General features: G+C 42.6%; 1 protein-coding gene across 1 annotated transcript in view; it reads left to right on the top strand.

Moving 5' to 3' along the window:
- NSMCE2 (NSE2 SUMO ligase component of SMC5/6 complex) overlaps nucleotides 1-10538 on the top strand; it is a 190029-nt gene extending 179491 nt beyond the window's left edge. Inside the window, exons 5-7 of the mRNA XM_048841632.2 lie at nucleotides 4487-4590; nucleotides 5467-5573; nucleotides 10178-10538. Coding sequence (XP_048697589.1) covers nucleotides 4487-4590; nucleotides 5467-5573; nucleotides 10178-10292 — 326 coding nt within the window. The 3' untranslated portion in view covers nucleotides 10293-10538. The remainder of the gene's footprint in view (nucleotides 1-4486; nucleotides 4591-5466; nucleotides 5574-10177) is intronic.
- The last annotated feature ends 4264 nt before the right edge of the window (nucleotides 10539-14802 follow it).

Genomic DNA, 14802 nt, shown 5'->3' with positions numbered 1-14802 from the left:
AAGGCCTGACATTGCCTGACATCTAAGGTATGGAGATGCTGCTGAAGGTCCAGAGCAGCAAACCAGTCATTCTGAGACAACACTGGGAGGATAGTTAATAAGTGAACATTTGGAACCTCATGTACCTGATATATTTGTTGATGCCGTGAAGGTCGAGGATGAGTCTTACTCCTCACTTGGATTGGGTACCAGAAGTCATGACCCCGGTGTTCTAGTGGAACCTCCTCCTCCACTCCCAAAGCAGTATCTCATGAGAGGGATCCCTGAAGAGGGATGGGGAGGGAGGAACCGGATGGCATAATGTGATCTAACCATGCTTTGGACCCAGCTGTCTGTAGTGATTGAGACTCAAGCATTGTGAAAGCAGGCCAGCCTGTTCCCAAAGCAGGGGGATGAGGAGAGAGGAGCAACGACTGGAACAGTGCTGTGGACCAAGGAGTCAAAATGGGTACTTGAAAGGCGATGAGGAAGGCGCATAGATTAGCTGAACCCCAAGCCCGCCTGCTTTCTCCTGTGGCATCTATCAGTCTTTCTGGGGCAGTTCCATTGCCTTGGAGGAAGGAAAGGCTGGCCAAACGTGCACTGCAGATGACAGTGCTGCTGCTGGATGCCGTAGTGGCACTTCTGCGTTGTCGGCATGTACGCCCCCACCAACTGCAGGGTAGCCCTTGAGTCCTTGAAGGAGTGCAGTATTGAAGGGCAAATCTTCAATGGCTTGCTGGACATTGGTGCACTATCTGAATTCTGGAGCCAGGATGCTCTCCCCTTAGTGATCACAGAGGCCACCACACTGGTTGAGGTGTCAAAATCAAGCGCAGACTGCAAGGACATCTTAGCTATCAAGCAGCCTTCAGGGACAAATGCCCAAAATTCCTCCCACAAGGCCTCAGGCTAGCTGGTCTGCGAACTTTGACATAGCTGTCCAATTAACAAAATCTTACTTGGATAGCAAGACTTGTTGGTTAGCAGTTCACAACTGCACAGAAGAGGAGGTGTAAAACTTCCTGTCCATGATGTCCCTATCCTTGGGCCAGACTTAAACATTTCTGCTGGACTCTATCATTCACACTTACGTCTAGGGGATTCTGGGTCAGATGGGAGTAAAACCCCACAAATCCCTGCATGGGAACACAATAGTGCTTCTCCATGTGCTTAGCCGCACAATGTGAAGCCAGTGTGCTCCAGAGGCTTCAGATGGTTCAAGGAGCCCAGTGTTGATAGGGAGAGTGACTCTCCCAGGGGAAGATAGCTGTAAAATGTCCACCAATTTGTGGGTGTTCCCAAGGGAAGAAGCTACCTGCTGCAAAAGGTCTCGGTATGCCTTAAAATCTTCCAGTACTGAAGGGGAGGATGAGCCAGGCTGCACAGCATTGTCCAGAGATGAAGATGAGGCCCTTAATTGAGCCAGAGCTGTATCCTGCTCCAGGGTTGATGGATCTGGATGGGCGGACGCTGGAGGCTCTGCATGGAGAAGGACTATCAGTGCCTGGGCCTGTAGCAGATTGACAGTACCACCACAGACCTGGCCAGTTATCTTGCCTTTTTGAGTGAGATGAAGAGCGGGACCATTACAACTTAGGAGCATTCCACAGACTCCATGGAGGTCACCGTCATGGATAAGGCATTGGTGGCTAGAAGGTGCTGGGCTAGAGACCTCCGTCCCAACCATGAGATGCACGCCAATCCTGTATCTGTAACAGTCCATTAGCAGCCCTCAATGCTGGTCGGATGATGGAGAACAGGATAATGGCAACCCGGACTCAGATTCAGAAGAGCCTCGGGATCCCAGAGATAAGGGCAGAGCAAGACCAGAGGGAGGGAGCAGGCAGTCTGACTTGTCCATCGCCCAGAACAAGGCAGGAAGTGGCACTGCTGAGGGAAGTGGTACCGCTGGTACCGAGCATGCCGGTGCCAAAATCTGTCATGGTCCTGAAGTGAACAGCAGTACCAGGGTGTCTGATGGTACTGACCTCAAGGGTGGCAAAAGCCTCCACGGAAGCCTTTGTGGTTCTGACTGTAGTTTTGCCGAGTAAGTTCCCGGTACCAGCCCTACTTCCACAACCTGTGGAAGGGGAACATTGGGGTGCAGTGCCAACTGGCCTGAGTGTTCACCAGCTCATTCAATCAAAGGGGCTATAGTTGACACAGCCCTGGCAAAGTCCTGGTCCAAGGGAGAGGTTGGGACCAAAAGGTAGAGGAGGTCTGTAGCTGCCTGGTATGTCACCAATGTGGAAACGCTTGGTATTGGCATCTCCCTCATCGGTACAGAATTCAACGGATGCCTGGAGGCTGGAACCGGAGTCAAAAGTGGAGAGTTTCTAACCTCCCTACTAGGTACCGGGCAAGGGTTAGAAGTACCCTTGCCATCCCGGGTACCGGCACCCCATCTCTACAAGCCCATGCTTTTCCTGGGAGAGGCAGAAGAGTCACCCTGAGCGGTCTCGATTGGTCTTATGCAACCTTTGTCCTTGGTGCAGTCGTCGGCAAATGGCTCCTCCATTTCTTCAGAGAGGCACCCGCGCTGGAATCTGAAGCAGCTGTGCTCTTGGAACTCAAGGACGATCTCCAACCCAATGAGGTTCTCAGCACCGAAGCAGGTCACCTGGCCTGTTTGAGTAGGTGCCGCTTCAGGCAAAGGTCTCAAGCCACTTGAGTCCATTTCTTAAATAATCTGCACATCGCACAATGCTCCTTGACATGGGCCTTGCTGAGACAGAGCAAGCACCATGTGTGGGGATTCTGGTTGGGGATCACTCCCCACCCGGATGATCACATTTAAACCGCAGTGAAAGCATCACTGAGAGAAACAAACTACTAAACTAACACTACTCTAGCTAACCCTACAGGTACTACTAACTATACACAAGAGAAAAAACTGAGAAAAATTCTTAGATGATGTTTACTTGTGAGGTTGAGACCACGCGGTGCTCCGACTCCGGCCATAGGCAGTAAGACAGAACTGAAGGAGGGTTGGGGCAGTGCTGCTTCATGTAGCCAGGGGAGGGTCTGCGGCCATTAGGAGCAAGTGCCGCCCCTCTACAGGTAAATTTCTCTGGCTCCAGTGTGCTGTGCACACACACACCTGTGTGGAACACACGGCTGCATCGACTAGAACAATCAGTATTTTATCCGTGCAGTCCTAATTCATGAGGAAAACATTTAATATGGTTTACAGAAGTATGCATGGCCCAGCATTTCTATTCCTTCTTCACATAGCAAATTCAAATGTATTAGCATAGGCCTTGCAAACCTTTATTCACATTGCGCTTAGTAACATGAGGAATCCCTTGATGTGAAAGAAACTGTTCACGTTAGTAAGAATTTGCAGGATTCAGTCTGTAGTTTAAAACGTCTGCCTTAGGGCATGGTACTAATTCAAAGTCTGTGTATGACTGAGACTGCAAAGACCTATGTGCATATTCTCCTACGTAATCTCTACAGGACGTACCTTGAATGGAAAAACCTACTTTCCCTCTCCCCTTCCATAATCCAGAGCAACAGCAACAAATCTGTGGGTGGTTTATCCAAAGTATGCTAAAATTCTATTGGTTGGTTTTTTTCTTAGATGCTGTTTACTTACCCCCACTCTTACAATATCTTTTAATAATATTAATTGCATGTGGGGAGATACACCTCCAGAAACTATTATAAATAGTTCTTTATTATCATTATTTGTATTGCAGTAGCACTTAGCACAATGGGGCACCGGCCTCTAGGTAGCATAAAAACTTAACAAAGGGACAGTCCAAGTCCAAAAGAACTTAGATGTGATTGATTGATTTTTTTTTATAGGTCTGCTCATCTCATATGTGGGTCAGGGACTTTTAATCATTATATACATGGCAAATAAAAGGGCCTGCCTAGACACAAGTCAGCTTATGTGCAATTACATATGGTAACTGTTCAAATTGAACTTTGAAAATCCATATCAATTTAAGAAAATGGGTTCTTCTTCACATAACTTAGTAGAGGTTCCCTGTCACTGATACAGGGTTAAATAAAATGGTTGGTGGGTTTTTTTTTTATAGTTTTGTAAGGATTGTTTTGGCTCATGGAAAAAACCTAGACCGCATTCTACTTTCATTTACACCAGTGAAAACCTGCAAATCTCCACTAAAGTCAGCAGTGTTATTCTGGATTTACTTTGGGGCAAGAACAGAATTTGTGTCTCTGATTTGGTAACTGCAGAGATTTTTTAATAGAAGTAACAAATCCCACCACCATGTAGGATTTTGCTGAATCAGGCTTCCATTTCCCTCTTTTGATATTATCTAAAAATCATGTCTATAGTGGTCACCATTTAAAAATCAACATTTCCTAGCAGATACCACACAGTTATTACAATTGTTTCCTTTTCCAGGGAAAAACTGTGGCATCTCAGTTACCACTGTACCTGACCTGTACCTGACACATGCTGATTTTTTTTAATGATGACTAGATATTAAAAGCGAGATGAAAATCAATAATTTGTCTTTTCTCATTGTAGTTGGTCTCCAGTCAGGTACTGATGCAAATGAGTCCATTGAACAAATAGATGAAGATATAGCAGTGACTCAAAGTCAGATGAACTTTACTTGTCCTATCACACAGGTATGCTATTACTAGGACTGTAGTAGATAAATATTTCCCATCTTTAATTACTTCCCTGCATCTTCATAGCCATTATAATCCTATTCACATTCCTACCTACATAACATACTTGTTAGCTATATATGTATATTGATTTTTTAGAGACCAGATAATGGCAGTTGCTAATATGATCATAATTGGGTCATGCTGCTGAAATAAAACCTCACAGGAATAATGCAGTTTACCATGTGGGGCCTGATCCTGTAATTTGAGTAGTACAGCATATGGACCACGGGACTTCCTGCTGCTTTAAGCAAGAGACTTTCATGTGTGGGGCTTGGAGTTTAATTATATTTTGTTGCCAGAGGACAGTATTGCTTCCACATGATAACACCTGTCTAACATATGGGGGCCTGGATAGTTGTGAAAGTTAAACTTGATTGTAATAATAGCTAGAGAGAAGGAAGGGCGATACCTACAACCTGTGTTCTATACAGTGGGGTGCAAGATAGTTGGGAATTTTCTGTCAGAATGATTTTCTGTTTGAAAAATGCTCTTTTTTGCAAAATCCAAAATTTTCCATTGGGAAAATCAAAATGACAGCTGCCCATCCAGAAGGTTGTTGCCAATTTCATTTTCAAACAGAATGCAGAATTTTTCTGTAAATCCGTTCCCACCAAAAACATTGCGTTTTTTGTCTTTTTGTCCTGTCTTGGGATGATTTTTTTTTTTTTTCAAAAATTAGGTTGTTTTTTCTTGGGTTTTTTTTTTTTCAAGTAGTTGATTTCCTTTTACCAGTCAGCTCTAACTGGGGCTGTTAGCAACATCCCACGACAGGTCTGAGAATGTATTCAAGTTGATCATTAGTTCTGTTAAATACAGTCATATTGATTGCAGGTGGAAATGCAGAAGCCAGTTCGAAATAAAGTCTGTGGCCATACCTACGAAGAACAAGCCATTCTAAAAATTATACAGCGTCGAGAACAGCAAAAGAAAAAGGCATGGTAAGCTAGCAAGAATGTGGGGGAGGGAGAGGGGCGAATACTTGGCTTGCTGTGTAGGTGAAATCGTATTCTACTTGTTCTATGAAATTTATTTGTGTTGGCAAGGCTGAAGGAAGTAATTTTTAAATGTCTGCCCCAAATCAGACTCATAATTAGTACTGTGCACATGGAGGATACTTTTTAAAAAAAATAAATAAAAACAATATTTAAGGAAACCTTCAGGAAGTGTATGGGGAAGTAAGAGCCATTCACTGTCCCTGCATAACAAAATAACAGAGATCTAGTACAGTCATTAACAATACAGAGACATTTTAACATCTTAAAGTTGCTAGTTCATTTTTTTTCTTACCTTGTGTTTTTTAAAACTGTCAAAGTTGATGTAAAAAATAAAATAACTCCTTTGCAAATGGAAGGGAAAAGATACTACTGCCCTCCCTTTTATAGCTTCTATATCATACTACAATAAGAAAAAGGAACTAATACAGACAATTATAAATCCCTAGATAAAGGGAAGAATGTTCAGCCAGAAAAATAAGCTGTACAGTCCCTTCCATAATTCAGGAAAACACGTTTTACTATAGATAACCATAGGCAATACTACCAGCATTAAGGTTGCCTGTCACTTTCCATAAAAAGACCCTATTTTCAGCTGCTTATAACTTTGTTAAATTTAGGGCATACATTTTTCCATGCCGGGTGTCTAGCTCAGGCAGTTGCTGCTGCTGTTATTATTGGTGTTTAATTTCAGCATAAAGGTGTCAGCCATTTGTGAATGAGATATGGAAATATGGATGAATTTGCCTATGTTTAAAACCTACATTCTCTGTCATATGGTGAGAAGCAGGGACATGATATTTGGCAGTGGGGTCACCGTGATGTCGATGAGAGACTGATTTTCACCAAGCAGCATATGTTGGCCAAGTTATAAGCCTCTGAAAATGTTTCAGTTTTGCACATGCTCAGGAGAGGTTTGTAAGAGGTTGATGGCATTATTCTCCAAAGAGTTTATCTGCACTGAACATATGTAAGCTGCACACAGCTCCCGCGTGGTGACTGGCTGCTCGTGCCCCATCCCCACAGTGACTGTGCATGCACCATCCCAGGACTGCAAAAGCTGAGTAGGACTTTGCCTGAAATTGTTCTTCCTGACTTCAGGAAAGTTGCTGTTGAGCTAGCCACTCAGATGGATAACGGGGAGAAAGCAATCTGACTCGAATGCAAATGGGTGAAGGGAGATGGGCGCTCTGGGAGCGATAGAGGTCAGAGGGGAGGGGGAGGCTGAGGCACAGAAGCTGGGTTGGGGGATAGGAACAAAGCGGGACAGCAGTTGGGAGGTGGAAAGAAGAGCCAAAAGAGGCAGCAACAGGAGCCAAAGGGTGGGAGCAAAGGGGAACAGGAACAGGCTGTGGGGATGGGGCGGAACAGCCTATAACCACTAGACACACTCCCCACCAGAACCTGGAGATGAACAAAATAGTATCAAGTCTCAACATTCCTCTGCTGTCAGTATTAGCAGTGAAATCCACTAGAAAAATGAGTCTCTTCCTCCTCCAGAGGATGGTCCATATGGACAATAATATCCTGCTTCTCAGATAGGTCAAGTCACAGAGGTTGGTGCTGTGAATCTAAAGGTTCTAATCTTGCTGATGACCCACATGGGAGTCAGTATGCTTCCACATGATAGAATCTGTTTTTTCCGTTTGCTTTTTAAGAAACTAAGGAAATTACATGGAAACACACACTCCTATATTAAGGTTGCCAAGTCAAGCACTTAAAATTTAGAAAATGCCAGAATTCAAATTGCACTTCTGGCATTTCCTAACTTTTTTAACTTTTTGTTAAGGCAAAGTTAAAATAAAACTTTAACGTACTACATTAAAGTACATTAAAGTACATTGTACCTTACTTATTCAGTATCAGGTTACTATTCAAAGAACATGGGTAAAGATTCTGGCTTGCCAGCTTGGGAGCCCTCCTCCTCTGAGTACACTAGAAAGAGTGACCAAATTTCTAAATACCTATCCTCTTTTTGGCACTTCTTTTCTATGTACTTGGTATGGAAGCTTTTCCATTACAAGAACAGTCCATATTTTATTGTAGCCCGTTCCATAGGAGATGGAGTCACATTTTTCCAATAACGTGAAATACAGAGTCTACCTGTTAGACCGATACATTAATTTATTTTTTATTGCTTTTTAAAATGCAGATCCTTTGCTGGAGCACTGAGTAAGCAGGTCAGGGGATCTCTTGGAAGCCAGCATTTTGTCATAAGATGAATCTCTTTAATAATTTTCTCCAAAAAAACAACTAATTTCTGGACACCACTACCACATGATCAAGTATGTTCCCCTTTTCCGGCAACCCTCCAACAGAACACCGCCCTACTAACAAAAACATGATGGATCTTAACTAGAGTCAAATGCCATCTATACAATAATTTATACATTTTTCTTTGAGCTACACAAATTGAAGATGTATATTCCCTTTCCCATAAAGAAACCTAATCAAGGTCAGTTTCTTTGTCCAAATCCCTCAACATCTTTTTCAATCAAAACTGTGTATATCTTATAAATTTAAACCTTTGTTTCCAGCTTTCTCCTGGGTCAACTCCCCACATGTGGTTAAAGGTCTTGAGAGTCTCCTCATGTCCAGATTTCACAATAAAATGTTTGACTTGTAAATATTGAAAACACAGGACCTTTGTATTTACATTATTACCTTGATGTGACTTCAGATCAGGACCCAGAAACAGCTGTCTGAATTGAGAAATCTCAGCGCTTACCCACAATGAATGGTCACTTTCATATTTTCTAGGTATGAATTCCCGATAGGAAATGGCACATTAACAAACTTTTGAGTGCTTGACCTGCAACCTTAACATTGTTTAATGTAGGGGGTATTTTTGATGTAATCCTATAGTATGTTAGAAATGCACATGACCGCAATAACAGGGTTTTGCTCTAATTAAATTTAGAAAGGTCAGTTAGGCATGCTACATGTAGCTCTAAGTTCTGCGTATATCTGTCTGTTAAAGTGAGCTGAGTTGCTGGGTAATTAACATTTATTCTGGAAATACAGAATGGGTTTTTGAAATGCCACAACCTGCTAGGTCTATAGAAACCATTCAGTCCTACCCTCTCAAGCTCCCAGCTGGAGTAAACCATTTTCTATTGTGCTGCTACATGATTGCATTCTTCACAGCAGTGTTCGAGTGGGAGCAAACATTCTTAACGTGGTTTAAAGACAAAACCTGGTCTGTCGGGTAAAGCCCAATTTAATGCACTTTGTCAGGGAGATGAATATGTAGCTGAGGGAACAGGGTGAGGAACGGAGTCCTCTCCCCATCCTCATCCTAGAGCTACAGCCATTGCTATAGGCAAAGCGATGTAGTACTTGCTACAGCAAGCTGCATACTCTTCTTTCCTCAGGGCCTGTAGAGTTGATTGCTGGACTTCACAGACCATTGGCTGTCTCTCAGCCACTCACCTGGCCTGTCTGCAGCCTCCACCTTCTGTGCTCCCACAAAGAAACCTGCTAAGCAGCTGAGCTCCACTGCACCTTAGGGGACTGCTGCCTACTGCTGTGTGGCTTTCCCAACACCTTGCACTGAGCCTTCCACAGCCTGGGAGAATTTCATGCACTGGTCACAGTGGTGCTAACACTTACAGGAAGTGTTTTATATGAGGCTTTCAAGGCACTTGATAAACATTAATTAAGCCTTGCAACACCTCTATCAGACAGATAATTATTATTCTAACCAGTTTATAGATTGAAAAACTGAGGCACAGAGCGATTAAGTGATTTGCCCAAGGCAGACGCTGCAAGCTAGGGACAAAATCTGGAATAGAAGCGATGAGAGCTGACTCTACATTCCAAGTCCTAGACAAAATTCCTTCTCAAAAAGAAACTAGGTTCCAAAATCCACAAATGTTTTAACTGGGGGCATTATCCATACACATCTGGCTCCATTAGCAAGGGAAAAAGATACCCCATCCCTGAATATCTTTCACTGTAGAAGGAATATGACTTTACCTGTCTACCTGCAGCCAAGTATCAAACTCTGTATTTGTCCTATTTTTAGAGATCACTAATATGACACACAATCCTCTCTCCCTCCGTTCTTGTGAGGACTCATGATTTTTCATAACCCTAGCTCTTCCACTGACTCACTTGGTGGCTCTGGGAAAGTCACTTAACCTCTTTAATCTGTTTCCCTGTCTATATAATGAGGATAATACTTATTCACCATAGATTGGTGGGGGGAGAATATAGTGCTTTGAAGATGTAAAGCAATATACAAGGATTACAGTAAGTAACTGTATTATTAGTAACACAAGCAACTCGCATTGGATTTAAGACAGTGGTCAACAGGTAAAAGTCTCTATATCTCATTACACTCCTTCCCTTGAGACATCAGCTCCCACCTATTAAGATAATTAGACTTTTTTCCCCAACAGAGATTTATTATCCATCAAGGAAAAGCTGCAGTAAGTCACTGACAAAGTTACTCTGTGGGGCGGGTGGGAATTAAATATAAAACAACAAATGCTACATTCAGATGACTAATATAATTCTTCTGATTTATTTATTTTTCTTTTTAACAGCTGCCCTAAAATTGGCTGTAGCCATTTAGATGTTAAGAGATCAGATCTTGTGCCAGATGAAGCACTTAAAAGAGCGATTGACAGTCAGAATAAACAAACCCGACCAATGCCGTAGAAGTCAGCTGGACACACTGTTACCACAAAGAAAATTTGTTATTGGAGGTCTTGTGAGATAAGCTGCTGATTGTAAGCAGGTTGTGTAACTGATTGTTATTTGAAGGCAAAGTTGAAGGTGTCAGCTATAACTGAAAGCATTTCTTAGACTGCCAAGTGTGAAGCATTCCAGGTTAACTTGTTTGTTTTTCTTCCGCAACCTCTAAAATGTTGCGTTTTGTAAATAAAATGTATGTGCAAAATGTAACCTTCTTTGTCGGTAGTGTGCTCATTTTCAAAGCATTCTAAAGATATCAGTTTAGGTCCCAACCTGCAAAATGCTTGCTACTGCGTGCACTGTTTCCTACTACGAGCCATCCCAGTGAGAAGTCTGTCGTCGCTGGAGCTACTCGTGGTAGGAGGCACTGTGACCAAGATTTTCAAAGTGACATGATCTGGGGTGCCTCTATTTTTGGATGTCCAAAACAAGACCTTTTAAGGGAGCCTGATTTTCAGAAAGTGCTGAGCATCTGGATCTCATGTTTGGGAATGCAAAATCATTAGTTACTTTTGAAAGTATTGGTCTATGTCCAGTATTAATCACAGGTCCTGGCCCTTAATCACATTGTACTTATATTCAAAATCTTTTATTTCAGACTTTATGAATTTGGAATTCCCAAGGGGGTTCACATTGATATTTTAGGTGAGAAGAATTGTCTTATTTATAAACCTCTTTAGTTCATTAACCTTATGTATAATAACAATACAAATATTATAGGATACCTGCATACCTTGAGTTGCAAAGACTGAGTTGCAAGAGGTTGAGGAAACTGGGGTTATTTAGTCTGCAGAAGAGAAGAGTGAGGGGGAGATTTGATAGCAGCCTTCAACTACCTGAAGGGGGTTCCAGAGAGGATGCTGACTGTTTTCAGTGGTGGCAGATGACAGAACGAGGAGCAATGGTCTCAAGTTGCTGGGGGAGGTCTAGGTTGGATATTAGGAAACACTATTTCACTAGGAGGGTGGTGAAGCACTGGAATGGGTTACCTAGGGAGGTGGTGGAATCTCCCTCCTTAGAGGTTTTTAAGACCTGGCTTGACAAAGCCCTGGCGGGGATGATTTAGTTGGGGTTGGTCCTGCTTTGAGCAGGGGGTTGGACTAGATGACTTCTTGAGGTCGCTTCCAACCCTGATATTCTATGATTCTATAATAACAACAAGTTTCATGCATGCATTGTTACTGTTGCTATAAGCGCTACTTCATTAGACCTTTATTAACCCAATTTATACTTAGCGTATAGGCCACATTAAACTAACATGCAGTTTTGTAATTGTTAAACTATAGTTTTTAAAAACATGGGGAGGAGGATGTCTTGAATTGCCTTACGTTTTTCCTTTCATCTTCAAGTCTGCTTAGATTTACTCCAACACTTTTTTAAATAAAACCCCAAAATCTGTGAGAAACACTGTTGGAAAAATCTCTCGCAGCTTTTGATTCAATTGCACTAATACTGCACTTCCTGGGCCAAATTTTACCCTTGTGTTTAATCAGGCCTACCCAGCAATTAAATACCTGCAGCGAGCCTGTGTCAGCTGACTCGGGCTGTAGGGCTGTCAAATTGGTGTGTAGATGTTTGGGCTTAAGTAGGAGCCTGAGCTCTGGGACCCTGTGTGGCAGGGGAGGGTCCCTGAGCCCACACTTCAGTCCAAGCCCGAATGTCTACACAGCAATTTTCAGCCCCGTAGTCTGAGCTCTGCAAGCCAAAGTCAGCTGATCTGTGTCAGCCGCATCAGTATTGTGGGTCTTTCATTCCAGTGTAAGTGCACCCCGTCAGTATGTCTACACTGCGAAACAAATCCCGAGGCAGCAAATCTCAGAGCCCAGGTCAACTGACTCAGGCTCACATTACGGGGCTACAAGTAGCACTGTAGATGATCCCACTCGGGCTGGAGCCCAGGCTTTGAAACCCAGGGAGAGGGGAGGGTCTCAGAGGCTGGAAGGTCTACACTACTCGTTTTAGCCCGGTAATGCAAGCCCTGCGAGTCCAAGCAGGCTGACCTGGGCTCTGAGACTCACCGCTGTGGTTTTTTGCAGTGTAGATGTATCCTGTGTTTTCAGCTGCAAAATTGTGGCACCAGTAATTTTGATCACTAAGATGTCAGGGTGCTTGAATGTGTCTGCAAATAAGGAATTTGGACATATAAGGGAGATAAATACATGTGCACAATTGTATGCAGAGTGATATGTACCTGCAAAATGGAAGACAGTTGCCGGACTGAACTAGCCCTATTGTTCTCGGCAGCCTGATCCAGTTTGCTATAGGTTGGGGTTCAGATTAATATATTCTCAGATAGCTACATGTGGATATTCCTGAAGTTCATTATCCTTGCATTCCTATGAGCGATGCTAGACGAGAGATTGCTTTCTTGGACATGTTTGTTTACCATATTTTAAGAGTTAGGGCTTGATCCTGAGACCAAGTTGGAGGGTTTTAATTGGAGCTGCAGGTGCTCAGCATATCTCTGAATCAGGCACTTTGCGTATATGTACCCAGGCTCTAGTAATTAAAGTTCCTGGGTAAGTTAGTAAAGATATGAGAAATACCAAGCAACCCTGAAGTTCAATATTATAAGGAAAAGGAAAGCAAGTAGGTCAGCACCCAGATCACTTTATGCAATAAGTGGAAAGTATTCTTTGAATGTTCACATTCCTGTCTCACAATAAATGATTTTTCCTTCCTTTCTTCCCTATCTTGGGTTAGGCAATGTCTATGAAGTCCTGAAACTTGAATAGCAAGTTCAGCCTGTAAACTCTAAAATCCTTTTACTCTTTGAAGGAAAGAAATTTAACAGTTTGGCAGAAGATACCTGCCTTACTTTAATAGCAATTACATATGATGTCTGAAGCATCATTTAAATTGCGGCTGGTTTCTTTTATAATCAGAGAGATCTTTTTTGAGAATGTCCAGGACTTGTCCTATAAAGCCAGGACTTAAATAATTATGGGATCCTTCCAGATACATTATAGTATTTCTGATAATACTCATTTGTCAAGGTTCCTCCCCCACTCTGAACTCTAGGGTACAGATGTGGGGACCTGCATGAAAAAACCTCCTAAGCTTATCTTTACCAGCTTAGGTCAAAACTTCCCCAAGGTACAAAATATTCCACCCGTTGTCCTTGGACTGGCCGCTACCACCACCAAACTAATACTGGTTACTGGGGAAGAGCTGTTTGGACGCGTCCTTCCCCCCAAAATACTTCCCAAAACCTTGCACCCCACTTCCTGGACAAGGTTTGGTAAAAAGCCTCACCAATTTGCCTAGGTGACTACAAACCCAGACCCTTGGATCTTAAGAACAATGAACAATCCTCCCAACACTTGCACCCCACCCCTTTCCTGGGAAATGTTGGATAAAAAGCCTCACCAATTTGCATAGGTGACCACAGACCCAAACCCTTGGATCTGAGAACAATGAAAAAGCATTCAGTTTCTTACAAGAAGACTTTTAATAAAAATAGAAGTAAATAGAAGTAAAGAAATCCCCCCTGTAAAATCAGGATGGTAGATATCTTACAGGGTAATTAGATTCAAAAACATAGAGAACCCCTCTAGGCAAAACCTTAAGTTACAAAAAAGATACACAGACAGAAATAGTTATTCTATTCAGCACAATTCTTTTCTCAGCCATTTAAAGAAATCATAATCTAACACGTACCTAGCTAGATTACTTACTAAAAGTTCTAAGACTCCATTCCTGGTCTATCCCCGACAAAGACAGACTATAGACAGACACACAGACCCTTTGTTTCTCTCCCTCCTCCCAGCTTTTGAAAGTATCTTGTCTCCTCATTGGTCATTTTGGTCAGGTGCCAGCGAGGTTACCTTTAGCTTCTTAACCCTTTTCAGGTAAGAGGAGCTTTCCCCTGGCCAGGAGGGATTTCAAAGGGGTTTACCCTTCCCTTTATATTTATGACATCATTAAATAAATCCCATAGAAATCACTGATATATAGCATAGGATTTTCAATTGCCTAAAGCAGATTAACTGCATAGAGTGCAGTCCTTGAACAAACTCTATCATTACAAATGCATGGAACAGCTATTGGCCTCAGTGTTCCCACCGGTCAGCTTATTGGAGTTGAGATGAGCAGGGCCAAGAGTAGACCTTTGCCCTTTTTGCGATAGAATGGATGGCTCTTTATTAATAAGTTTTACTAAAAACGATTTACCAATTGATACTGAAGTATTGAGCGTCCAATCCTCAGCTGCTATTGACGTGCAGCAGCCGTGTTAGTCTGTATTCACAAAAAGAAAAGGAGTACTAGTGGCACCTTAGAGACTAACCAATTTATCTGAGCATGAGCTTTCGTGAGCTACAGCTCACTTCATCGGATGCATTCAGTGGAAAATACAGTGAGGAGATTTATATACACACAGAACATGAAAAAATGGGTGTTATCATACACACTGTAAGGAGAGTGATCACTTAAGATGAGCTATTACCAGCAGGAGAGCGGGGGGGGGGGAGGA

This window comes from Caretta caretta, chromosome 2 (genome assembly GCF_965140235.1).
Source record: "Caretta caretta isolate rCarCar2 chromosome 2, rCarCar1.hap1, whole genome shotgun sequence".
In the NCBI taxonomy this organism is placed as follows: Eukaryota; Metazoa; Chordata; order Testudines; family Cheloniidae; genus Caretta; species Caretta caretta.
Note: the sequence above shows the minus strand (reverse complement) of the source record. Positions and strands in the feature narration are given on the sequence as shown.